Source organism: Coregonus lavaretus, assembly GCF_964263955.1.
Source record: "Coregonus lavaretus genome assembly, chromosome: 4".
Lineage (NCBI taxonomy): Eukaryota > Metazoa > Chordata > Actinopteri > Salmoniformes > Salmonidae > Coregonus > Coregonus lavaretus.
In genome coordinates this window covers 47,337,110-47,363,974 of record NC_139991.1, presented here as the reverse complement: position 1 = coordinate 47,363,974, position 26,865 = coordinate 47,337,110, and the positions used below count along the sequence as shown (strand labels likewise).

The following is a 26,865-nucleotide window of genomic DNA, read 5'->3' as shown; positions in this document are numbered from 1 at the left end:
ACGTCTATCCTGTACATATGACAGTAACATTTGATTGATTTGTGCAGGCATGATAGCCACTACAATGAAGGCTATATTATAATAATTATGCATATGCATTGCTCGCAGAACTTAAGAATGAAGTGACAATTATTAGGCGGCAGGCCTTACGATGAGTATCGTCGATAAATATAGGCTAATCGTGAATTATACTTGCAAGCCACTACCAGTAGCATATATGTGCCCTTGTCCCTGCAGAGAATAGATATACTGTGCTCCCTGCAAAAAAGGATAACTTATTGTTTAACAAACGGTTCAGTGTACTCCATGAATAGCCTCGGGAGTATGCATAAAAGGAGCATTTATGATACATCCAACCAGATCTGATAGCTGAAATTGAATAACATTATGTATCAACGTGGGATGACGGCTAAACACAGCCACACATTTTAATTTATGTAAATTATCAAGCTGTCTTATTCTGGGGGTAAACATTAAGCACAAAACATTGTGGCAAGTGCTCAATGCTACCACAAACTCTGCAATGGAAAGGATACACTGTAGGCTGGGATCAGAGGTTTTAAAGATGTACCGGGTCGGTGGTTGCGGCAGCAAGAGGGGCCCGGGTGGAGACAGTGGAGGTAGCCGTGGCGCACGTTGCAGCAGAGGAAGAAGGACCAGCCTGATCAGAGACAGCCATCTTGGAGTTTTCCCCCTTGCTGGCAAAGCTAATTTCTGGAACTTTTTCCTCCCTTTGGGAGAAACGACCTCTTCTCCCGAGAATGGGATGCCGTCGTCTGGGAGTTGCAGAGATGAGTCAAGCACAATAATAGTAGCCAGTTGGAGTAGCTCATGGCTGGACATGCGTGGAACCACTGTGATGTCCTTTTCGGACAAGATTCCCAGAACTTGAGCATCTGAAAATGGGCCCACTTGCCTGAGGAATGTGCATTTTTGTGCCCAGTTTATAGTCTACAAGGTAAATAGGTGAATGACGTTCCACACAGAGGAGAAGCAACAAGACGCTATGCTGATGATGATACGTATGTATTCATTCCCACTATGCTCCTAGAATAGGAAACCAAGTGAATTATGTTATACTTACTGGATGAAGTTAAATGAGCATTCAGACCAGCCTTCCTGATTGAACTTCTGTAAACTACATTACATCAAATCAATTCAAATCAAATTGTATTTGTCACATGCGCCGAATACAACCTTACCGTGAAATGCTTACTTAACCAACAATGCTGTTTTAAGAAAATAAAGTTAATAAAATATTTACTAAATAAGCTAAAGTTTTTTAAAAAGTAACACAATAAAATAACAATAACGAGGCTATATACAGGGGGTACCGGTACCGAGTCAATGTGCAGGGGTACAGGTTAGTTGAGGTAATTGAGGTAATTTGTACATGTAGGTAGGGGTAAAGTGACTATGCATAGATAATAAACAGCGAGTACCCTCTGTTACTGGGTTACTAAATTACTAAGCATTGTCCCCTGTAGCTCAGTTGGTAGAGCATGGCGCTTGCAACGCCAGGGTTGTGGGTTCGTTTCCCACAGGGGGCCAGTATGAAAATGTATGCACTCACTAATTGTAAGTCGCACTGGATAAGAGCGTCTGCTAAATGACTAAAAATGTTTTTAAAAATGTAGCGCCTTACAGTCGGATGCTGACAGGCGGTGATGCAACCGGTCAGGATGCTCTCAATGGTGCAGCTGTAGAACTTTTTGAGGATCTGGGGACCCATGCCAAATCTTTTGTCTCCTGAGTGGGAATAGGCGTTGCCGTGCACTCTTCACGACTGTCTTGGTGTGTTTGGAGAATGATAGTTTGTTGGTGATGTGGGCACCAAGGAACTTGAAGCTCTCGACCCGCTCCACTACAGCCCCGTCGATGTGAATGGGGGCGTGTTCGGCCCTCCTTTTCCTGTAGTCCACGATCAGCTCCTTTGTCTTGATCACGTTGAGGGAGAGGTTGTTGTCCTGTAGTCAATGAACAGCATTCTCACATGAGTGTTCGTTTTGTCCAGGTGGGAAAGGGCAGTGTGGAGTGCAATTGAGATTGCATCATCTGTGGATCTGTTGGGGCGGTATGCAAATTGGAGTCGGTCTAGGGTTTCCGGGATGATGGTGTTGAACTGTACTGAGCTATGGGCATATGAATACACCACTAGACTGTTTGTCTCTTGCCGTTGTCACAACGCAGTAGGAAATATTGGCTAGGACACGTCTTGACAGGCGCCGCTACCCCGAGCTAGGCAACAGAAGCGACAGAGGCCACGTGAATCAGGACTTTTTTCGATTCACTTCAACACCTTTTCCAAATGACATGTCATGCTCCTCGAGGGCCTAGCAGAAGCCGTCATATAGGCAGAGTGCTGCTTTAGCATCATCGAGAGCGCATTCCCTTTGGGGACTTATTCCATGCTGTCGACTGTCTCTAATATAGAATCCCAACATTGACTCATCATCATCTTCTACTCTGTACTCTCTCTAGGATATTAGAACACAGTTTGGTTAACAGCACTCTCATTAGATCCATTTCATCCAGTTATGCATTTGTTTATATAGCTCAGAGAGATTTAAAGGCCATGTACTGTAATGATGGGACTGGCTCCATGGCCTGTCATCTGTACAGTCAATTATGTTTCTGTGATGTTGAGGTCTGTTTTATAAAGTGGTGTCCCCTATTGTTTTACCAGTCAGTCCTGTGAGTCATGCTTACTGCTCTTGGATCAGTATCGCTACTCCTTTTATATGACGTGAGGTTTTAAGGTCAGCTTATGAGTAACGTTTCACAGAATCATATCCTTATGCACTTGTGTAATAGTGTTCCATTTACTTCTTGACTCAAAGAAGCCCGCACGCTACACTGTGAGAGGGAGAGAGAAGAGGGGGTGAGACTGGTGGAGAGAAAAGGAATGAAACATTTCTTTAAAGGGAAAGACAGAAGCAGTGATAGGAGATATCGCTGGTTCCTAGGGGAGCATAGCATCACAAGTCTCCCAATGTTATGTGTCCAGACATCAGGAGAGGAGAGGCTGCGCCTGTCAGTGTCTCAGGGGTTAATTATGGCTGACTTCGCTGTGTGTGCGTGCGTGTGTGTACATGTGGCTTTGTACATGTGCGCGTATGTGTGTAATCATCCCCTTTGTTCCACTGGCTGTCTCTGGGAGGAGAACAAAGACAGTGACTTTCCTTTAGAGCTGGAGGAACAAGAAAGCCTGTTATTAGAGGGGTCTGTAAGTATTAGCATTAACACTGTGACACGTCCTCTCTGCTGTGTCAGTGTCAGAGCAGGCCCTGTGTCCCACGCTGAGGCCTGTCACTGAACAGGGGACAAATTGGTCTGTTAGGATGGCCCCTGTTCACCTCCTCTCCGTGTCCTTGTCAGTCAACACCACAGACCTTTGCCTGGTTTTGTAGTGTTTATAGTTGTGGTGGAGGAGCTTCAGAAAGCGGGCCCTCAGGCACAGAGGCTCTGCCCCAGACACACTACACAGGCTACATGGAACCATGCTGTGAACACTGCCTAACCCCATCCGGCTGAGCTCTGAGCTCTCTCATGTAGCCTACACTCTCTCTTTCCCTCCTTTTGTCTCTTTATTTCTTTGTTTTCTCTTGCTATCGTTTTCCCCCACTCTCTCTGCTGTCTCTCTCTCTCTCTCTCTCTCTCTCTTTTATCTTTGTCTGTCTGTCTGTCTGTGTCATCTCATTCACTCTTCCTTTATCCATTCTGTCACATATAAATATACCCTGTATATTGCCATGTTCTAATATAACCAATCGATAAGGATTCAAAACCTTGTGTCTAGTCTCAGTGGGTGTCCAATCATTTGCCTCATACTCTGATCACAATATCACTTTCCCCACCAGTCGCTCCACCTTAAACATCCCGCTCCTGAAATGGCCTCGTAAAATAAGACCTTCATGTTCAATTAGGTCTGTGACACGTGTTGTTAAAGCGCGTTCTGACACCTGCCCTGGACCATCAGTATGCTGCTGCCTGCTGCTGAATCTGCCTTCCGCTGGCTGCCTGGCTCATAATTGAGCAAGGCACCCATTAATCTTCATCAGATTCCCCTCCTTAAGGAGAGGAGTGATCTCCCTGGCTGTGGATCAGGCCCTAATCAGGGCCTTGTTAGCCCCAGACCACGCTGACTCTGGACCAGGCCCAGGCAGGGAGCTTCACAGTGGAGGTCAGTCTAAGCCAGTCATTAATGGGGTTTAGGGATGGAGAGAGCCATCCGGATTGTCGGCCACTGGATAACTCATCAATACGGATGGGGATCTAGTTATATTGTGAATGTACAGTAGGTAGAGGTCAGATAGTTACTAAGCATTTTAATGGGGTTTGTGCAATCTTCAGGTGCTCAGTTAGTGGGTTTGTCCATGTAAGAGGCTTAGGGAGGAGATGGGTTTAGTTTTGAAAGCTGGGGTAGTGCCTGTTATCAAAGCAGTCTGTTAGTGACTTATGCTCTAACTTCAAGATTAAGTGAAGAGTTGTGATCTGTTAAAAAGCTTAGTGAATTACTGTAGTAATTGAATTGAAAGAAGAAGAAACCCAACTATGTTTTAAGACATTTTCTAAGAGAAATGTGCGTTTCTGTCATACTGTGCTCCTGCTCTCTTGCTGTGTTTTGGAGACATCTCCCAGCTCTCTGGAGCAGTGCTCTTGTCTCTGTCAAGGATCTGTCAGGGACATGATTAGACTTTAGAAATGCCAACTCTGCTCCGCTAAAGATTAAGAGAGGGGTTTGGCGTCAGAGGGGTTTGGCACTGCCAGTTGTGACAATGCCCTACTTTGAAAAATAAGAGAGAGGAATCTGTGCCACGCGTGGTGCCATCCTCTAGTCAAGATAACTTTCAACTAGTTCCAAGATGAAGTGATCTGTGTCAGGGGCCTGTTGTGAATGTGCCCTTCATGTCCTTACTGGCCCAAATTAACTGGCTTTCTGCCTATGAGAACTCTTCAAAGCAATCTATTATAATCACTATCTTTCATTAGTGTACTGTGATTATACTATGATTATGACTTATTGGGTAGAGGTGTGCATTCTTCAAAATATTGCCCATATGAAAAAAAAGATATGCCCATATGAAATCTATTAATATGTTCATTTTACATCTGCCCCCTATGGTGGTAAATGGGTCACCCACTGAACTGTTTAATACTGTTGTAATTATGTTTAATCTAATGCTATTAGTATGGCTTACTCCTCCTTAGTGTCAATCACCCAATGGGTTATTGGGTAATGAACTGGTCCTACGAGTCAACAGCATATTGCTATATGATGAACTGTGTTGATATTGTGTACCCTTTGCAGGAACCCTATAATAGAATATACACTGAGTGTACAAAACATTAAGAATGCCTTCCTAATATTGAGTTCCACCCCTTTTGCCCTCAGAACAGCCTCAATTCGTCAGGGCATGGACTACAAGGTGTCGAAAGCGTTCCACAGAGATGCTGGCCCATGTTGACTCCAATACTTCCCACAGTTGTGTTAAGTTGGCTGGATGTCCTTTGGGTGGTGGACCATTCTTGATACACACGGGAAACTGTTTAGCGTGAAAAACCCAGCAGCGTTGCAGTTCTTGACACAAACCGGTGCGCCTGGCACCTACTACCATACCCTGTTCAAAAGTACTTACATCTTTTGTCTTGCCCATTCACCCTCTGAATGGCACACATACACAATCCATGTCTCAATTGTCTCAAGGCTTAAAAATCCTTGTTTAACCTGTCTCCTCCCCTTCATCTACACTAACAGGTGACATCGATTAAGGGATCATAGCTTTCACCTTGATTCACCTGGTCAGTCTATGTCATGGAAAGAGCAGGTGTTCCTAATGGTTTGTACACTCAGTGTATGTTAGTAATAATACAGTGATGTAATGTGTTGATATACAGATTGTTGATCTACGGCCAGTACTGCAGCCACATGGAGACTGCCCAGAAGATACTGGATGAGCTCATCGCCACGCGTGAGGACGTCAAAATGAAAGTAGAGGTACAGTAACCACACACACACACCTCCCCCTCCGTTACCACCCATCTGGCATCTGCTCAACATTGGCGCAAAGTTAGTATACAGTGCATTCGGAAGTATTCAGATCCCTTTTTCCACATTTTGTTACGTTACAGCCTTATTCTAAAATGGATTAAATAATTGTTTTCCCTCATCAATCTACACACAATACACAATAATGACAAATCGAAAACAGGTTTTTAGAAATGTTGGGACATTTATAAAAAATAAAAAACAGAAATAACTTATTTACATAAGTATTCAAACCCTTTGCTATGAAACTCAAAATTGAGCTCAGGTGCATCCTGTTTCCATTGATCATCCTTGATGTTTCTACAACTTGATTGGAGTCCACCTGTGGTAAATTCAATTGATTGGACATGATTTGGAAAGGCACACACCTGTCTATATAAGGTCCCACAGTTGACAGTGCATGTCAGAGCAAAAACCAAGCCATGCGGTAGAAGGAATTGTCTGTAGAGCTCCGAGACAGGATTGTGTCGAGGCACAGATCTGGGGAAGGGTACCAAAAAATGTCTGCATTATTGAAGGTCCCCAAGAACACAGTGGCCTCAATCATTCTTAAATGGAAGAAGTTTGGAACCACCAAGACTCTTCCTAGAGCTGGCCGCCCGGCCAAACTGAGCAATCGGGGGAGAAGGGCCTTGGTCAGGGAGGTGACCAAGAACCCGATGGTCACTCTGACAGATGGGAGAAACTTTCAGAAGGACAACCATCTCTGCAGCACTCCAGACAGACGGAAGCCACTCCTCAGTAAAAGGCACATGACAGCCCGCTTGGAGTTTGCCAAAAGGCACCTAAAGGACTCTCAGACCATGAGAAACAAAATTCTCTGGTCTGATGAAACCAACATTGAATTTTTTGGCCTGAATGACTAGCGTCACGTCTGGATGAAACCTGGCACCATCCCTACGGTGAAGCATGGTGGTGGCAGCATCATGCTGTGGGGATGTTTTTCAGCGGCTGGGACTGGGAGACTAGTCAGGAACGAGGGAAATATGAACGGAGCAAATTACAGAGAGATCCTTGATGAAAACCTGCTCCAGAGCGCTCAGGACCTCAGACTGGGGCGAAGGTTCACCTTCCAACAGGACAATGGCCCTAAGCACACAGCCAAGACCACGCAGGAGTGGCTTCGGGACAAGTCTCTGAATGTCCTTGAGTGGCCCGATCTAACATCTCTGGAGAGACCTGAAAATAGTTGTGCAGCGACGCTCCCCATCCAACCTGACAGAGCTTGAGAGGATCTGCAGAGAAGAATGGGAGAAACTCCCCAAATACAGGTGTGTCAAGCTTGTGGCGTCATACCTAAGAAGACTCGAGGCTGTAATCGCTGACAAAGGTGCTTCAACAAAGTACTGAGTAAAGGGTCTTAATATACATATTTTTATTAGCAAAAAAGTCTAAAAACCAGTTTTTTCTTTGTCATTATGGGGTATTGTGTGTAGATTGATAAGAAAAAAATGTTTTAATTCATTTTAGAATAAGGCTGAAACGTAACAAAATGTGGAAAAATTCAAGGGGTCTGAATACTTTCCGAATGCACTGTAAGTAGAAGACAGGTCCCTAGGTCCCAGTAGAGATGCCTGGGGATGTCCTAACACAGTGAAACACTCTTAACTGTAAGGAGCAGAGGTCTACAGAACAGTACTCTACGGTCTCCAACTGCCCTCCGTCACTGAGGTACATGTACTTCCCGGTCAGCCCTAAACACACATATTACAGTTAATACACATATTACAGGATGTTAAACCCCCCTGGCTGGAAGGCCTAGGGAGCATCAGAGAGAGGACATAGAGAACTCTGTCTGTGTTAGGGACATAGTAACTTCTCTGTAGCAAACTAGACCCAAGCCAAGTCAGAAGTGATGATAGAGAAAGGGTAGTTACTGATGATAGGAGAAGACTAGCTCTGTGATGAAGGGGGATTAGTGTGCAGGATAGGAGGCCTGAGATTGGGTCTGGGAGTTGATTATGACCTTGCTATCTGACTCATAGAAGGAGGGCTTTGGAATTGGGTACATTGTAGTGGTTTCTTCCTGCTCATGCAAACTCTCGGAGTGTTCTCACACACACGTGCATGTGCACACACACACACACACACACACACATACACAACAATGTGGCTTTTAAATTGGATAAGGATCAGAGTTATCCCTTCAGGAGAGAGAGAGACATCAGGCCTGATAATCACAGTGAATAATCTCTTTATGTAGAGCAGAGAATAGAATTCATCATCTACTGGGTTATGATGGGTCATGGTCTGACTCTCAATGCATTACAATGCAGCTGTATGGCTCGTTGTTTTTCTTAACAGTAACAAGGACATTGTTATGGCTATTATTCAGAGAGAGGGATGAATGTGTTCTTTATTACTCATACAGTGGAGGAATATCCATATCAGTATGAATGGCCTGGTGTAGTTGTTGACTAAGGGGTAGGGACACACAGGGATTTGATAACTTGAATTAATAAGCTGTTGATACTGTTGTTGGAAGGCACTACTGTAGGAATGTGTTGTAGTGATAGTTTGAAATGACACTTTTGTATCAGAATTTGTACACTTTGGCTGCTGTTGTAGTAATGTACTGTTTTTGTTGTTGTTGTAGGAGTGCACTATGAAGGTGCAAGAGGGCAAGTTCAAGCTCCAGGACCTGCTGGTAGTGCCCATGCAGAGGGTTCTCAAGTATCACCTCCTACTTAAGGTAAGGCGCATTACAAACCTACAATACAACTTGTGCTAACCCTTAGGCATTAATGTCAATGGCAATAATGTGACACATTCACATTAATCCTCAGTACCATCACTCTTCACAAAAAAGGGACATTCTTCAAGACAATAATATTGAACATCATGAGATTTTCTTGGTATGGCTGTTGAATATGCTAGGTGTTTTAAGGGTGAATCTCACTCGTAGGCCCACTCAGTACACATCTTGGTGTCCCTCTGTTTCCCCCTAATCCCACTCCTCTACAAGGTCCTTTGCCCCTGGGTCCCTATGCCCACTCACATGGATTAAACTAGCAAACAATGTGGCCACTCCAGTACACACAGAGACCCAATGGAGCCTTGTTCCAGGAACTCTCCCTTAGTAGTCATGTGAGTAAAAACAAGCTGGCCAGACTGCCTGATTCAAAACATAATTCATTAACTAGTCAGCTCAATAATGAATGAGGTGGGGTTAGTTGGTGACGTGGGTATGGAGAGAGTAGAGGTGAGCAGAGTGCATGGCAGGTGATGATGGGGGGACTGCAGTGAGTGGTTTTTCATCTCAGGCTGACTGACTGACTGGCTGAATTTACATTTACGTTTACATTTACGTCATTTAGCAGACGCTCTTATCCAGAGCGACTTACAAATTGGTGCATTCAACTTATGATAGCCAGTGGGACAACCACTTTTTTTTTATGGGGGGTTGGGGGGGGGGGGGGGTAGAAAGATTACTTTTATACTATTCCTGGTATTCCTTAAAGAGGTAGGGTTTCAAGTGTCTCCGGAAGGTGGTCAGTGACTCCGCTGTCCTGGCGTCGTGGGGGAGCTTGTTCCACCATTGGGGTGCCAGAGCAGCGAATAGCTTTGAGCGGGAACTGAGCTTCCGTAGAGGTAGGGGGGCTAGCAGGCCAGAGGTGGATGAACGTAGTGCCCTCGTTTGGGTGTAGGATCAGAGCCTGAAGGTAAGGAGGTGCCGTTCCCCTCACAGCTCCGTAGGCAAGCACCATGGTCTTGTAGTAGATGCGAGCCTCAACTGGAAGCCAGTGGAGTGTGCGGAGGAGCGGGGTGACATGAGAGAACATGGGAAGGTTGAACACCAGACGGGCTGCAGCGTTCTGGATAAGTTGTAGGGGTTTAATGGCACAGGCAGGGAGCCCAACAGCGAGTTGCAGTAATCCAGACGGGAGATGACAAGTGCCTGTATTAGGACCTGTGCCACTTTCTGTGAAAGATAGGGTCGTACTCAGCGAATGTTGTAGAGCATGAACCTGCAGGATCGGGTCACCGCTTTGATGTTAGCGGAGAACGACAGGGTGTTGTCCAGGGTCACGCCAAGGTTCTTTGCACTCTGGGAGGAGGACACAATGGAGTTGTCAACCGTGATGGCGAGATCATGGAGCGGGCAGTCCTTCCCCGGGAGGAAGAGCAGCTCCGTTTTGCCGAGGTTCAGCTTGAGGTGGTGATCCGACATCCACACTGATATGTCTGCCAGACATGCAGAGATGCGATTCGCCACCTGGTTATCAGAAGGGGGAAAGGAGAAAATTAATTGTGTGTCGTCTGCGTAGCAATGATAGGAGAGACCATGTGAGGATATGACAGAGCCAAGTGACTTGTGTATAGAGAGAATAGGAGAGGGCCTAGAACTGAGCCCTGGGGGACACCAGTGGTGATAGCACATGGTGCGGAGACAGATTCCATCACAAGTCCCAAGATTTCATCTGGAGAGAGAGGGGAGAAAGAAGTCAGGGCAGTGTGAGCAGGACCAGCGGTGTCATTTGACTTAATAAATGAGGATCGGATGTCGTCAACCTTCTTTTCAAAATGGTTGACGAAGTCATCCACAGAGAGGGAGGAGGGAGGAGGAGGAGGATTCAGTAGGGAGGAGAAGGTGGCAAAGAGCTTCCTAGGGTTAGAGGCAGAGGCTTGAAATTTAGAGTGGTAGAAAGTGGCTTTAGCAGCAGAAACAGAGGAAGAGAATGTAGAGAGGAGGGAGTGAAAAAATGACAGGTCCGCAGGGAGTCTAGTTTTCCTCCATTTCTGTGAGCTCGCAATGAGTCGTCAAGCCACGGAGTAGGAGGGGAGGACCGAGCCGGCCGGGAGGATAGGGGACATAGAGAGTCAAAAGATGCAGAAAGGGAGGAGAGGAGGGTTGAGGATTTAGCAGAGGGAAGAGATGATAGGATTGAAGAGGAGAGAGTAGCGGGAGAGAGAGAGCGAAGGTTGCGACGGCACATTACCGTCTGAGTAGGGGCAGAGTGAGTAGTGTTGGAGGAGTGCGAGAGAGAAAAGAATACAAAGTAGTGGTCAGAGACTTGGAGGGGAGTTGCAGTGAGATTAGTAGAAGAACAGAATCTAGTAAAGATGAGGTCAAGCGTATTGCCTGCCTTGTGAGTAGGGGGGGACTGTGAGAGGGTGAGGTCAAAAGAGGAAAGGAGTGGAAAGAAGGAGGCAGAGAAAAAATAGTCAAAGGCAGACGTAGGGAGGTTAAAGTCACCCAGAACTGTGAGGGGTGAGCCATCCTCAGGAAATGAACTTATCAAGGCGTCAAGCTCATTGATGAACTCTCCAAGGGAACCTGGAGGGCGATAAATGATAAGGATGTTAAGCTTGAATGGGCTAGTGACTGTGACAGCATGGAATTCAAATGAGGAGATGGGTGGGGGAAAAGAGAGAATGTCCACTTGGGAGAGATGAGGATTCCTGTGCCACCGCCGTGCTGACCAGATGCTCTCGGGGTATGCGAGAACACATGATCAGACGAGGAAAGAGCAGTAGAAGTAGCAGTGTTTTCTGTGGTAATCCATGTTTCCGTCAGCGCCAAGAAGTCGAGGGACTGGAGGGTAGCATAGGCTGAGATGAACTCTGCCTTGTTGGCCGTAGAACGGCAGTTCCAGAGGCTGCCGGAGACCTGGAACTCCACATGGATCGTGCGCGCAGGGACCACCAGATTAGAGTGGCAGCAGCCATGCGGTGTGAAGCGTTTGTATGGCCTGTGCAGAGAGGAGAGAACAGGGATAGACAGACACATAGTTGACAGGCTACAGAAAAGGCTACAATAATGCAAAGGAGATCGGAATGAAATTAACTAAACATCTGGGAAAGCGAGAGAACGGGGCCTCCCTCACTTACGTTTCACTGAAACACTCAAATATAACTCTCCCAACTTCCACTTTAGAAATTATAATTGTTGTAAACTACAGCGGTTCAATGTTTTCTAGGAATATACTCTATTGGCCTGCAGGACATCAAGAGAAGAGAAACTGTGTTCAAATCAGCCATGCTGTAATCGTATTACATGCAGCCCATTTCACTGCTTCCCATAGATTTGTTGTAAGGATTATTATGCCGTGGCCCCAGGGCGTTCAACTGATAGGCTGTGTGTGTGCCTGTATGTTTGTGCGCATGTGTGTGTGTGTAAGCCTTAGCATCTTTACTTCATGATCTGGGTGTTGCAGATTCCACTGTGATGAAGACATATCTGGTCTTTGTCAGAATTACACAGTACACAGCTTATAATATACTGTATACTGTAGCAAATCATTCTGTCTTCAATGAAGCAGCCAGCAGGCCTCAACTCACCAACACACTCATCCTACACCATCACTCTCATCTCCCCACGCTCCTCAGAACTGCAGAAGCATAAAGTCCACCTGAATGTGTCAGTTGTAAGATCACATTACATTTACATTTCACATGGTCTAGATGCACATATGTTCCACTAGTGTAGTACCTCTGAGAGGCAGAGAGAATAGATGTGTACTGGCCTAACTCATTGTTTGCAGCAGCATCCATCTTTTTTTTTAAACGCACAGATTTTCTTATAAAGGATTAACTGTGTTTATGCAGAAAAACTCATTTTGAGGTGATGATGTTTAGTGAGAGTTCATACAAGTTACATGAGTGTAACTTACAGGGAGTTGATCTGTTGCTCTCCTCGGTGTGTGGCTGTCATACTGAGTTATGTCAATGTTTTGTGGAGTGTGTGGTGTATAGTGTGCTCCACTAATGGAATGTAACATTCTCTTACAGGAGCTGGTGAGTCATTCAACTGACCGACCTGAGAGACAGCAGCTCAAGGAGGCGTTGGAGGCCATGCAGGTGTGTGTGTGTGTGTGTGCGTGTGTGTGTGTGCGTGCGTGTGCGCGTTTGAGGTTATTCCGGATATGATCATCAATTAAAATTTTCAATTAATTCAGAAGAATGCTTGGGAGCATAGCGAAAAGTTATATTGTAGTGGCTTTAGCAGCAGAAACAGAGGAAGAGAATGTAGAGAGGAGGGAGTGAAAAGATGACAGGTCCGCAGGGAGTCTAGTTTTCCTCCATTTCCGCTCGGCTGCCCGGAGCCCTCTTCTGTGAGCTCGCAATGAGTCGTCAAGCCACGGAGTAGGAGGGGAGGACCGAGCCGGCCGGGAGGATAGGGGACATAGAGTCAAAAGATTGCAGAAAGGGAGGAGAGGAGGGTTGAGGATTTAGCAGAGGGAAGAGATGATAGGATTGAAGAGGAGAGAGTAGCGGGAGAGAGAGAGCGAAGGTTGCGACGGCACATTAACGATATGATCATCAATTAAATTTTTCAATTAATTCAGAAGAATGCTTGGGAGCATAGCGAAAAGTTATATTGTAGCTTTAACTCGGTCAAGATATAATAGATGTCGTTCAGATGTACTGGTGTAAAAACAATGCATCTCTGTCTCTGAAGGACCTGGCTATGTACATCAACGAAGTGAAGAGAGACAATGAAACCTTGAAGAAGATTAGTGAATTCCAAAACTCCATCGAAAACCTTGTAAGTAACTCTGATTGCTGTAAATGACAGTACTTTTCTACAATCAGCACTGATGTTTCATCAATAAGGAATTTTGACCCTTTTGAGATTTATTGAGCATCAATTACCCATCCCTCTGGCCCCAAAACGTTCCTCAACTTCTCTCTCGGTGTCAGCCTGGAACATTTCTCTCTCTCTCTCTCTCTCTCTCTCTCTCTCTCTCTCTCTCTCTCTCTCTCTCTCTCTCTTTCTCTCTCCTCCCTCTGCTTACCTCATCCCTCGCTTCTACCTGTCCCACTCATCTGCAAGTATCATGTCTCTAATAAATCATTTATTCTTCCAGAGCGTGAGCAGACAGGCTTTTTAAGTCTCCACGAATCCCAAACTAAAGTTTGTCGCACAAGGCAGCGTTTAGTCTAACAGCAGCTGGCTTTTAATGGCCTTAATATGTGTTTTAGATGAAGCCTTAGAGACAGACAACCACAGGCTGCTATTTTAGATATGCTGCCTGTTTTGTCTGTACGTGTGTATGCCCATTGTATCCCGGGTAAGATATAACTGTCGGATCTAATGACACATGCTGAAGGGGGTCATACGGTCAGAGGTGAAAGACTCATGAATGTCATAATGTTATGATAGCAGATTAAAATGACTCTCACATTTCCCATTTGGACATCTTGATGTTTAATATATCATAAGTCAGTTCAGTGCCTTGGGCGATGCCAAACTTAATTCAATGAGATTTAACCAGGTTAGATGAATAATGTGGTCCTCTGTAGCTCAATTGGTAGAGCATGGCGCTTGTACCGCCAGGGTAGTGGGTTCGATCCCCGGGACCACCCATACGTAAAAATGTATGCACACATGACTGTAAATCGCTTTGGATAAAAGTGTCTGCTAAATGGCATATTATTATAATAATTAATAACACTAAGTAAAGTAGACAACAGTGTGTTGCTCTCATCCATACTTACTGTTTATACTACCACTCTTATTGATCACTGGGGAAACCAGAGATGTACAGCATTAGATTAACACTGGCATGTGTATGTGACCTAAGCAGCAGGTCAAACTGGAGGAGTATGGCAGACCAAAGATAGATGGAGAGCTCAAGGTTTCCTCCATAGTCAACCGAACAAAGCAGGACCGGTGAGTAGTCAAGCTTCACTATGTGAGATGCCTGAATGTATGGTACTTACTGAATGTATGGTACTTACTGAATGTATGGTACTTGAATTAAGAGAGAACCAGATTTAGTAATGGAGAATACATGTGTTCAGAGCTCTAACTGGTGTTTTACGGTTATTTTCCCAAGGTACATATTCCTGTTTGATAAAGTAGTCATAGTGTGCAAGCGGAAAGGCTACTGCTATGAATTGAAGGAGATCATTGAGCTGCAGTCATACAAAATGTCTGACGACCCCATGAACAACAGGGACATGAAGAAGGTAGGCAGCAGTATTGAGCACTTTAAAACAGGGGACGCACAATTTCCCTCAACACCCTGCTGAAGGGACACAATCAGCCTAGGTTTTGCAATATCCCAAAGTTTACAAATGTGTCCTTGAGGTAGAATTGCGGTGATGGTAATTTCAGATAAGTGAGCTCATGTGTAATGCATTAAAGTGTCAGATCTGCATGCATTGTGCAAGCCTATGCTCTGAAGAACATGTAAATGCAATGTATGTCATTTACAATACTGCTGTGCACATTTTCCACCAATCTAACCATTCTTTTGAATATTTTGAATCTGCATGTGTGGTCGTGTGCATGTGTAACTGGGTCTTCTCTGGTGTGTTTCTCTTTGCATGCGTACCAGTCGAGTGGAAAAATGGTAAGCTGAAGCAACCCTTAACTCATCTTCTCATTGCAGCCACTGTGTGTGTGTGGTGTTGGGTCATGCCATGATTGCATGTGTACCCACTGGCTATGTGATTCTCTTATGCTTTTGTCAGATGCATTGCCAAGCATGAACAGTATCTCTTGGTTAGCTCCAAAGGGAATGTGTAGGTTATAAAAAGTACATTTTATTAGTATACATCATTGTCTAGGTGTAGTTGTTACAACCCTCCCAATTGTCTGTCCCCCACCCAGTGGTGTAAAGTACTTAAGTAAAAATACTTTAAAGTACTACCTAAGTCGTTTTTTGGAGTATCTGTACTTTACTATTTATATTTTTGACAACTTTTACTTTTACTTCACTACATTGCTAAAGGAAATAATGTACTTTATACTCCATACATTTTCCCTGACATCCAAATGTACTCGTTACATTTTGAATGCTTAGCAGGACAGGAAAATGGTTTAATTAACACACTTATCAAGAGAAAATTCCACGTCATCCCTACAGCCTCTGGCGGACTAAACACAAATACTTTGTTTGTAAATTATGTCTGAGTGTTGGATTGTGCCCCTTGGCTTCCATAAATTAAAAAAAAACTAAAAAAATGGTGCCATCTGATTTGCTTAATATAAGGAATTTGAAATGATTTATACTTTTACTTTTGATACTTAAGTGTATTTAAAACCAAATACTTTTAGACTTTTACTCAAGTAGTATTTTACTGGGTGACTTTTACTTTTACTTGCATCATTTTCTATTAAGGTATCTTAACTTTTACTCAAGTATGACCACTGGGTACTTTTTCTACCACTGCCCTCACCACTCTCTCCATCTATGCCTCTGTTTCTTTCTTTCCACCATCCCTTCCTCATTCCCTCTTTCTCTGCAGTGGTCCTATGGCTTCTACCTGATCCACCTGCAAGGGAAGCAGGGTTTCCAGTTCTTCTGTAAAACAGAGGACACCAAGAGGAAATGGATGGAGCAGTTTGAGATGGCCATGTGAGTACAGTAGTAGGCCTACTGTAGCAGTATACAGCACAGTAGATCTTTTAAACGAATCAGATCCATTTCAAACTAGCCATGTATGTTTCCTCCAATCCTAAAGGTCAAACATCAAGCCGGAGAAAGCCACGGCCAATCAGCACAACTTCCAGATGCACACGTTTGAGAAGGACACCAACTGCCGAGCCTGCAAGATGCTGCTGAGGTGAGACTTGGAAAAAACCGCAGGGCTCCTCCTATGTACCTGTACACCTACATCAGATCGTTCGCGTGGCATTATCATGCGCTTTGTTGACGGAAGACATCACTGTTTTTCAATGGGATATCAGTGGTACATACTGATGCTACGCACTTAATGTGATATGCAGTCTTTTGAGGCTGCCAGCCCCTCTAAACTCCCTGAATGACCAATCAAATCAAATCAAATGAAATTGTATTTGCCACATGCGCCGAATACAACAGGTGTAGACCTTACAGTGAAATGCTTACTTACAAGCCCTTAACCAACAATGCAGTTTTAAGAAAAATAAGTGTTAAGTAGAAAATAGATAGTAGATAGATAAAATAGATAAAATAAAAATAATTAAAGAGCAGCAGTAAAATAAAATAACAGTAGGGAGGCTATATACAGGGGGTACCGGTACAGAGTCAATGTGAGGGGACACAGGTTTGCGTCTGTTTGATTTGACTGACAGCTAGAACATGCACGTACACTTTTCCAACGCCAGCCATTACAGTAGGACTGCGTATAGGTTGACAATGTGAGTGCAGCTCTAGAACTACACTGTGAAGCGTGCCACTACCACTCCTGACCTCTGTTATAGTGGCTGTCTACACTCTATACTCGATGCAATGTATTGGCACAAAAACAACATAGTAGTGGCGCTGACCTAAATTCCCTCCCAGTGTTGTGGAAGGGACCAGTGTGCTGCTACCACTAGCTGCTAGCTGTATAATTGCATCAGTAGCCCAAGTGTATTAGCCTGTGATGTATGGTGTTGGCTATTGGACATGGCAGTGTATACACTGTATTTTTAAATAGTGTAGGAAGTAATCCACTTTATTGTGTGACCTAAAAAAGAGTGGGCCGCTTACGGTGGATGTAGTCTCAGAACATTGAATTCATGTCTATTTAGCCGAGGCTTTTATTCAAAGCGACAATCGGTTAACACAAATGCACAGTGTGTGGCCACACAGGAATCAAACCTGTAGCTTTTGGAAGAACAGTGTATACTAGGAAAGTAATAGCATAGAATCACATATGGTGCATGTTTTTTTATTCTATTTAGAGTAGTGTTTAGATAAAGACGTCCTAACTGGTCAGGGTTAGGAATGATCCTGTGTGTTATTGGCTTTTCAGTGTCAGTCTCCTCCTCACCTGTGACCCCCGCCACCCCCCACCCCCCCTAATCTGTGTATCTCACTCTCTCTCTCTCCCAGGGGGATCTTCTACCAGGGATACTACTGTTCCCGCTGTGGGACTGGAGCTCACAAAGAGTGCCTGGAGTGCATCACCACCTGTAAAATAAGTAGGTTTCTCCTCCCTTTGCTTAACTCTTATTCATTACAGTGGTATCAGAGATATAAGAGGAACTTAATGTGAAGTGTTACTGACAAGTCTCCCTAGATACAGACGGTTCTATGGAACATGCATAACTAGTGAGTTGTACCATTTAGTTGACCACCTGCTCTCTCTCGCTCTCATTTTTTCAGATCCACTTGACACAGTGAGTGTTTCACCCTCCCGTTTCTTAAACATTCAGATTTATCACCTTTTGAAGAATGAAATCTATTGTTTCATGAATGAATGATCATATTGTTGTTGTATTGATAACTGATTGATAAATCTGTTTGGTCGTGTAGAACAATAATACTATAAGCTCTTAGAGCTCCCTTATCTTGACGCTGTTGTTGTGTTTGTCCTTCCTTTTTCAGGAACCTGGACTACTGCCATCAGGTAGGAATTCTGTTCATACAGGAAATCACATAGCACAGTGTAATTAATTTTAGTCAGTCAATCCATACAATGTACAGTAGACTTTGATAAAGATTGCTCTCAAGCTGTCAAACTAACTTGAAGTTGGCTGGAATGTGGAGTAGCGCTACAGCTCTCTGCTGCCATCTTGTGGAAATGTTATATGGAGAATTCTGTGTAGTCTTAATAGCCCAAGTGAAGAGTGTTCAGTTTATCTAACTGTATGCATTTTATCCTGGCTTCAGGCCCTAAGATGGTGGCAGTGAGGAACTATCATGGGACGCCTGTTCCTCCAGGGAAGCCTCCACTCTCCTTCCAGACAGGCGACTTCATCGAGCTCCTGAAGGGGGAGCCTGACACCACCTGGTGGGAGGTAAAATCACTCCCTGACCATAGGTTATCCACTAACACACACATTCTTTATAAGCATGCACAATGTTCTCCTGTATCCAGCCATAGCAACAGAGTTGTTGTATATCGACACCTAGTGTCTCTCTCTCCCAGGGAAAGCTTATCCAAACCCAGAAGAGTGGCTTCTTTCCTAACAACTGTGTAAAGCCTTGTTTGGACCCCAAGGTAAAGGACCCCTCACATACACATTCACTCACTCATGATTCTACTCTATTTATGAAATCTCTAATGCTGTTTTTGTGGTTGTCACCACAGCCGTTGTTCCAGTCCTTCCCCAGCCGGCAGTCCTCAAGGGAAACAGACTACTATGGATACCCATGGTACGACCCTTCACCTTGGATACTATCAGACATTTCAAAAGTTGTGATATTCAGTCTAGTTTGCAAGTACCCCTCTCCTCATTTCTCTGCAGTAAATAAATTGTATTACTGTGGTATTACTATTTCAGGACAGTGTATTACTATGTTAGGACAGTATATTACTATGTTAGGACAGTGTATTACTATGTTAGCACAGCGTATTACTATGTTAGGACACAGTATTACTATGTTAGGACAGTGTATTACTATGTTAGCACAGCGTATTACTATGTTAGGACACAGTATTACTATGTTAGGACAGTGTATTACTATGTTAGGACAGTGTATTACTATGTATATTCTAAAGTCCATCAGTGACCTGTGTTCCCCCTCAACGTCACGTCAGGTTTGCTGGCAACATGGAGCGGACACAGGCTGACAACCTGTTGAAGTCCCACAGCAGTGGAACATACCTGATCAGAGAGAGGACTGCTGAGGCAGAGAGGTTCGCCATCAGCATCAAGTTAGTGTTTACTCTAATTTACCCTAGCAAAGTAAAATCACAGGAGACGTATCTTTCTCAGTAACACTAACAAACCCCCATTCCTTCACATACTTTATAGTGGTAGCCACATTCATATTCAAATTACTTCAAATTTAAATGAATCTTTGTTGTGTGTATTAGGTCCCGTGTAGCTCAATTGGTAGAGCATGGCGTTTGCAACGCCAGGGTTGTGGGTTCGATTCCCACGGGGGGCCAGTATGGGGGAAAAAAATAAAATAATGTATATGGATAAGAGGGTCTGCTAAATGACTAAAATGTAAATGTAATGCATTACCAGGAAGTTATCATACAGTTTGTGATGCCATTGGAGTGAGTTAGACCATGCCCAGTGGACATGTGCATCTGAGTGACTTGCTACAACTGGAGCGAGGAGAAGGGGAGGGTGGAAATTACCATTTATTTTGTATAGATTTTTATTAAATAAACTATATTAGGCTTACACACAGTAATAATAAAAAGCTCCACACATTACATATTTCTAACCCAGAACTTCACTCCCATTCCTACCGGGAGCTGCAAGACCCACGGTAGTCCTGTTACCATGTCAACCTCTAATGCCCACTCTGTCAGCTCCCACCCCTGTGATTCTTCTGTAGTCACTGCAGTACTTTTGTCTCGAATAGGTTCAATGATGAAGTAAAGCACATTAAAGTCATTGAGAAAGACAGCTGGATCCACATCACTGAGGCTAAGAAGTTTGAGAGTCTACTGGTAAGAGAACTTTCATCAATCTGTCACATAATGTCACATACTATTTGTAATGCTTATATGGCCAATGAATGACCCTGTTGTTTCTTTCTCTTGTGTTCTGTCTGACAGGAGTTGGTGGAGTACTATCAGTCCCATTCACTGAAGGAGAGTTTCAAGCTGCTAGACACGACATTACGCTATCCCTACAAATCTAGAGAACGAGGGCCGGCATCACGGGCCAGCACCCGCTCTCCAGGTGAGCCCATACCTGGTGAGACTCCCTCCTCTCTCTTCCTCTTCTGTCTGCCAACACCACAGATGCACACATAGCAGACATCCCTATTCAGTCAATCCATGCCTTCATCCAGAGTCTTCACAGCACGGCTATGGGCACAGAGTTAACTGAGAGGGGCAGGCTGCTGGTTTGTTTCTCCTCCAGCCTCTCTCCTCTCCTCCCAGAACAGGAGACACCCAGCCAGGCCAGTCACCCTGCAAGGCTCAGTCCCTCCCAGAGTCACCACCTCACCTGACCCATGCAGCCAGCCAGAGAGAGAGGGAGGAAGGCTGGGCTGGCAGCTGTCTCAGGCCCTGGGCTGGCTGACTGGCTAGCTGGGTGGCTGGCCAGCTGAATGGGCTTTGTTAAACACCCTCCATCATTAGATGTATAATAAATGATTCGGCCCTGCTCTCTGCTCTGGCCAGACTCCCACACTGATCTGCCTTTGTTTGCTCCCTCTCCAGCCAAGCCCAACTGGCACCAACAACACATTCCCCCCCCCCTCCATTTTTCTGGTCAGCGTGTGGAAATGGATGGAGACAATGGGCTTGTTGATCTGTGTGTGTGGGTTGGAGGGGTTGGAAGGGGCGGGCTCTAGGGGAGAGAACAAGAGGATTCAGCGTCTCTGGCGGTTTGGACATTTGTCAGGGTTAGTGTTTCAGTGTGTGAGGCATGGGTATAGAATGGGAGTAGTGTTTTTTTTCTCTTGATTTAGGCTCGTTTTTCAATGGGGGACAAAGCCCTATTTTATTGTTGGCCACCTTGGTCTCTGGCCAGCCATTGCAGGCTCCCTAATGAGCTTTTCTTTTATTTTCTTTCTTTTCTCCTCTTTCCCTTTTCTCTCTTTCACTGACTGTCTCAGCAGCCATTGGTGCTTCCTACAACTTCTCCTTCCTCAGTCCTCAGGGTCTCAACTTCTCCTCCTCTCAGAGCTCAGCTCCGTTCTGGTCAGGTACTCTCTCCTCCTTTTCTTCAGCTCTTCTTCTTCTTCCCTCTGTCCTCTATCAAGCCAGCCACCTCTCCTCTCCTCTCACACCCCTTTTCATTTCTTATTCTTTCGTAGCTGTCAAAGGTTCTCATCTCTGTTGTCATGTGTCATCACTGTAAAAGCATGAGCTTTTCACCCATTACATTGATAGGAGCATATATAGAGTGTGCGACTTTCTTTCTTTGTTTTTTTTGTTCATTGATGTGCCATCATTGAAAGGGCATTGAATTAACTGCAGAGAACTTTGCAGAGAGAGGCGCAACTGGGGAACCTATAGTTTTATTACATGGATAGACTCCTCCTTTGTTGCAGGTCTATGGGAGGGGGTAATATTATGTATAGATAATTGAGCTACAGCGTGGTCCTCTGTAGCTCAATTGGTAGAGCATGGCGCTTGTAACGCCAGGGTAGTGGGTTCGATCCCCGGGACCACCCATACGTAAAAATGTATGCACACATGACTGTAAGTCGCTTTGGATAAAAGCGTCTGCTAAATGCCATATTATGTATTATTATTGTGTGATATTGATATTAGCAACACAGCAGAGAAAAGGAGATGAAGAAAAATACATGTTTGTGTCTCTCTGCTGGAAGAATTTGCCTTAGTCGTCATAGTGATGCCTTGAAGGCGTACAGGAGTGTGACTTTATTTTTTGGTGTCATCGATGTGCCATTATTGAGCAGAGCATTGAATTAACTGATTTCTTTAGAATATAAAACTTACATAACTGAGTCAAGGGGTAAAGAACCCATCTTAAGTTTCAAGTTTTTAATGTCACGTGCACAAGTACAGTGAAATGCCTTTCTTGAAAGCTCCAAACCCAACAATGCAGTAATCAATGTCAATGTAGCACAAAACATAACACAAGGTAGAACAAAAACACACAAGAAATCAAATAAAAAATAATTACAAATCCTCATGCACAATCCTCTCCTCCAACCGTAATCTCCACTACTGTCTGTAAATGTTCTGCACTCACCCAGGATCTGTAGGTTACCTGTGGGACACCAATGTGTCTGCTCTCTCTGCACTGTTATCCCACTGACTCTGATGTCATTGTTCCAGTGTTCACACCGAGGGTGGTCAGTACAGCAGTGGCCAGGTACAACTTTGCAGCACGGGACATGAGGGAGCTGTCACTCAGAGAAGGGGATATTGTTAAGATCTACAGCAAGATCGGAGGAGACCAGGGCTGGTGGAAGGGAGAGGCCAACGGCAGGGTGAGTGAGAACCAATATAGCAGGGGCTTAAGATATGGTATTCATGTTATTACAATGTTGTTGCAATAGTAATTGCTGTGTAGTTACACAGGTAAGAGAGCAATGTAATGTAAAGTGTAACCAAAAAGTGAAGTCTGCAATGTTAATACCTAATTTATCATTTGCCTCAATGAAATCTAGAAGCCTTTCTGTAGGCTACAGTATTAGATTATTTTTGTACTTTTTACCCCTTTTTTCTTCCCAATTTTGTGATTTTTGACAGGTTTCTGATCTCATTGCTGTGTGTGTCTGACATTTTAGATTGGCTGGTTTCCTTCAACATATGTTGACGAAGAAGGAGTTCAGTGAGGCTCTGATGTCACCATGGCTCCTATCCAATCACATCACACCTCGCTCCACAGTCCTCAGAAAGGACTAGTTGGTTTCCAGGGAAACACCATGTGGAATACTTTTTGCTGGATACTGATTTTGCAGTGAACAATGTTTCTATTCCGGTTTTCTTCCTACGCGTATGCATTAGCTTTGCTTATGTTGTTTTTTTGTAAGATCTTGTCCTGTTTGATCTCTGTGAGGAAAAACTGGATTCCAGTCTGTCTGCCTCTGGTTGTTCTGAGGGGGCTGACATGAACTGAGGAACATTGCAGAGAGAGGCCCAACATACTCTACGTACAGAGACTAGGGAACCTATAGTTTTATTACATGGATAGACTCCTCCTTTGTTGCAGGTCTATGGGAGGGGGTAATATAATATATAGATAATTTATTTAACAGAGATCCTAACGATTATTGTGTGATATTGATGTTAGCAACACAGCAGAGAAAAGGAGATGAAGAAAAATACAGATTTGTGTTTCTTTTCTGGAAGATTTTGCCTTAGTTGTCATGGTGATGCCTTGAGGGCTTACAGGAGAGTTGGAAGGAGAAACGACAGGATTAGTTTGTCTTGCACACACAGACACACTCACTTGCCCTGACCACTATAACATTATGGTGCCTTTGAAGTGTGGTCAATGCTCACAGGATTCGTCAGTCATGGTCCATCGGCAGCTTACAGTAGAGCACTACCCATCCAACCTCTACTGCAGAGTGGACTATGGATGGAGAAGAAGAGGGAAGGGACGTTTGGGACACAGCTCCAGTCCTTAACCCTCTGTTCATTAATTCAACCCCCTTTTCAACTGAAGACAGACAGATAGTGGCCCTCAGAAGCATTGCAATGGAGTTGGGGAACTGTTCTGTCGCAGCCAAATAAACAGTGACCCACCGTGGGGTGTAATGGCAGGTAGAATGGGTGTACAGATAGAAGGTTCACATCAGTCTCAGCACTTTAAGTCTATTGGTACTCCTCACAATCAACAGGGTGCAAAAAGGGACATTTTAAGTCAGTCCAACACCCACCTAATGCACTGAAAATCTATCTTGGTATTCAATGTTTTTGTTGGTTTAATTTTGTTTTATTTTGCAAAAGACCAAACTTTACTTGCTAAAAACTGGACCAACCATAATTATTTTAAAGCCAAATGCAACGTATTTTTATTAATGTCCGCATGAACTTTAACCTAGAGATTTTTATTATCAGTTTGTTTGTACCTTGCCTTATTTACAGATGGACACATGGTCCTGGGATTTTAGGATGTTGAAAATGTTGAAAATTCTCAGAATTTTATTTTTGGTGCTGTGGTGTCTGGTGAAGTAATATGGCAGCTCCATGAATTACTCAGAATCAAAAAGTCAACATCATTATGATGACCTACCTGAAAATTATATGATGTCACAATATAAACTAATTGAAATCAGTCATACACTTTCTGGATCATTAACTGACCACATCCATTTAATCAGACGTTGGAGATAAAGATGGCTGCCATATTCTCTGGTTTCCTATCACATCTCAGATCAGTTGTCAACCCCAAGTACCCACAATAATCTACTGACCAGATGATTCAAACAGTGACATTGGCTGACAAACTAAGACTGATGTGGTGGAAGAGGAAAGAGTACTGTAGGTTTCTGACCGTATGTGACTATGTTGTGTGTATTCCCACTACTCCCAAACATAACTCCTGACACCTAGGATAGGAAGGGTTGACTTTGGGGGGAGTACATGTTGGCTAACTGGGGGCTACTTAGTCGCTGTTTGTGTAGTGGAGAAAACTCATTGCATGTGGTTATAGATATTTCAACTCCTGTCAGTACATCCTCAAAAAATAACTTAATTGTGTACATTTTCTTTGAATGGATGAGTATTTCCAAAATGAGGTCTATCATGAAATAAATATTTCTCTTTTTGCCTACATTTGATGTTACTGTTTCTATTTATGGAATTGTTTTATGAGTTACTTAATCTTTTATTGTTCTTTCTTCTAACAAAGCTATGTAAAATACCTAATATTTTCGAATGTAAGGTGAACAAGATGGCGGCGACGGACATGGTCACCCTGTTTCTATATCCTAGCCAACTTTGCAGTATTTTTCTTAATGTTGTGGTTGCTGTTGTTATTTCTTACATGATTTGCTCAGAACGCTACTTGTATTATTACCAACAGCTGAAGATAACTTTGGGATATTTGATTGGCGGTCACTCACCAGAATTTCGACCAGAAATGTGACTTTCCTGAATTGGATCCTTTTGTTTGAACTCCCCAAGGCAATTCTATTCATCCTGGCGGCTGCTCCAAGACGCTGTCGCCGGAGAAGATGAATAAGGTCTGGTCTCCTAGTCAGACTCAGGAGGCTTGCATACCATCCACCACTTCCGAGGATATTACTCTCTAACCTTCAGTCCCTGGACAATAAAGTAGACGAGCTCAGGGCGAGGATCTCCTTCGAGAGACATCAGGGACCGTAACATACTCTGTTTTATGGAATCATGGCTGTCTCCGGATATACTGTCCCCATCCATTTAGCCAGCGGGGTTCTCCATCCATTGCGTGAACAGGAACAAAGTGTATAATGGCGCCGGAGGGGATGGCTGCCGTTTTATGGACTCTTAACCAACCGTGCTATTTTGTGTGTTTTTTCCGCATTGTTTGTAACTTATTTTGTACATAATGTTGCTGCTACCGTCTCTTATGACCGAAAAGAGCTTCTGGACATCAGAACAGCGATTACTCACCTTGAACTGGACAAATCATTTTTATTTTATGAGTCGGACGAGAGGGATTTGCTCCAGACACCCGACAGGGCTCTCATCCCTGTCATTCGCAGTAGAAAGAAAATGAGATATTGCGGAAGGAGATCGGGGTGCTTGTTAAGGAGCCGGCAACGAGTGGCTAATCTGCCTTTGCAATCGATACTATTGGCCAACTTACAATTGCTTGATAATAAAATGGACGAACTACAGGCACGAATATCCTACCAACGGGACATTCAAAACTGTAATATCTTATGTTTCACCGAGTCGTGGCTGAACATTTACATTGACATTTTAGTCATTTAGCAGACGCTCTTATCCAGAGCGACTTACAGTTAGTGAATACATTTTTTTTTTTATACTGGCCCCCCGTGGGAATCAAACCCACAACCCTGGTGTTGCAAACACCATGCTCTATCAACTGAGCTACATCCCTGCCGGCCATTCCCTCCCCTACCCTGGACAACGCTGGGCCAATTGTGCGCCGCCCATGAGTCTCCCGGTCGCGGCCGGCTGCGACAGAGCCTGGATTCGAACCAGGATCTCTAGTGGCACAGTTAGCACTGCGATGCAGTGCCTTAGACCACTGCGCCACTCAGGAGTTAACGATGAACGATGACATGAATAACATACAGCTGGCGGGTTATACACTGTATCGGCAGGATAGAACAGCAGCTTCTGGTAAGACAAGGGGTGGCGGTCTATGTATATTTGTAAACAACAGCTGGTGCACGATATCTAAGGAAGTCTCGAGGTTTTGCTCGCCTGATTATCTCATGATAAGTTGTAGACCACACTATCTACCAAGATAATGTGGTCTATATTCTTCATAGCTGTCTATTTAACACCACAAACCAATGCTGGCACTAAGACCGCACTCAATTAACTGTATACGGCCATAAGCAAACAGGAAAACGCTCATCCAGAGGTGGCACACCTAGTGG

General features: G+C 44.2%; 1 protein-coding gene across 2 annotated transcripts in view; it reads left to right on the top strand.

Annotated features, from left to right (window-relative positions):
* vav2 (vav 2 guanine nucleotide exchange factor) overlaps positions 1 to 25,084 on the top strand; it is a 211,281-nt gene extending 186,197 nt beyond the window's left edge. Inside the window, exons 9-27 of one of the 2 annotated variants that reach the window (XM_084160943.1) lie at positions 5,899 to 5,998; positions 8,646 to 8,741; positions 12,782 to 12,850; positions 13,452 to 13,538; positions 14,581 to 14,666; positions 14,833 to 14,965; positions 16,250 to 16,359; positions 16,466 to 16,567; positions 17,803 to 17,891; positions 18,076 to 18,089; positions 18,298 to 18,319; positions 18,583 to 18,710; positions 18,842 to 18,913; positions 19,004 to 19,068; positions 19,454 to 19,570; positions 20,236 to 20,323; positions 20,432 to 20,573; positions 22,634 to 22,788; positions 23,089 to 25,084. In XM_084160943.1, the coding sequence (XP_084017069.1) occupies positions 5,899 to 5,998; positions 8,646 to 8,741; positions 12,782 to 12,850; positions 13,452 to 13,538; positions 14,581 to 14,666; positions 14,833 to 14,965; positions 16,250 to 16,359; positions 16,466 to 16,567; positions 17,803 to 17,891; positions 18,076 to 18,089; positions 18,298 to 18,319; positions 18,583 to 18,710; positions 18,842 to 18,913; positions 19,004 to 19,068; positions 19,454 to 19,570; positions 20,236 to 20,323; positions 20,432 to 20,573; positions 22,634 to 22,788; positions 23,089 to 23,136 (1,723 nt within the window). In that variant the 3' untranslated portion in view covers positions 23,137 to 25,084. Of the gene's footprint in view, positions 1 to 5,898; positions 5,999 to 8,645; positions 8,742 to 12,781; positions 12,851 to 13,451; positions 13,539 to 14,580; positions 14,667 to 14,832; positions 14,966 to 16,249; positions 16,360 to 16,465; positions 16,568 to 17,802; positions 17,896 to 18,075; positions 18,090 to 18,297; positions 18,320 to 18,547; positions 18,711 to 18,841; positions 18,914 to 19,003; positions 19,069 to 19,453; positions 19,571 to 20,235; positions 20,324 to 20,431; positions 20,574 to 22,633; positions 22,789 to 23,088 lie in introns of both variants that reach the window. The other variant, XM_084160944.1, reaches the window with a different exon arrangement.
* Positions 25,085 to 26,865: the final 1,781 nt, after the last annotated feature.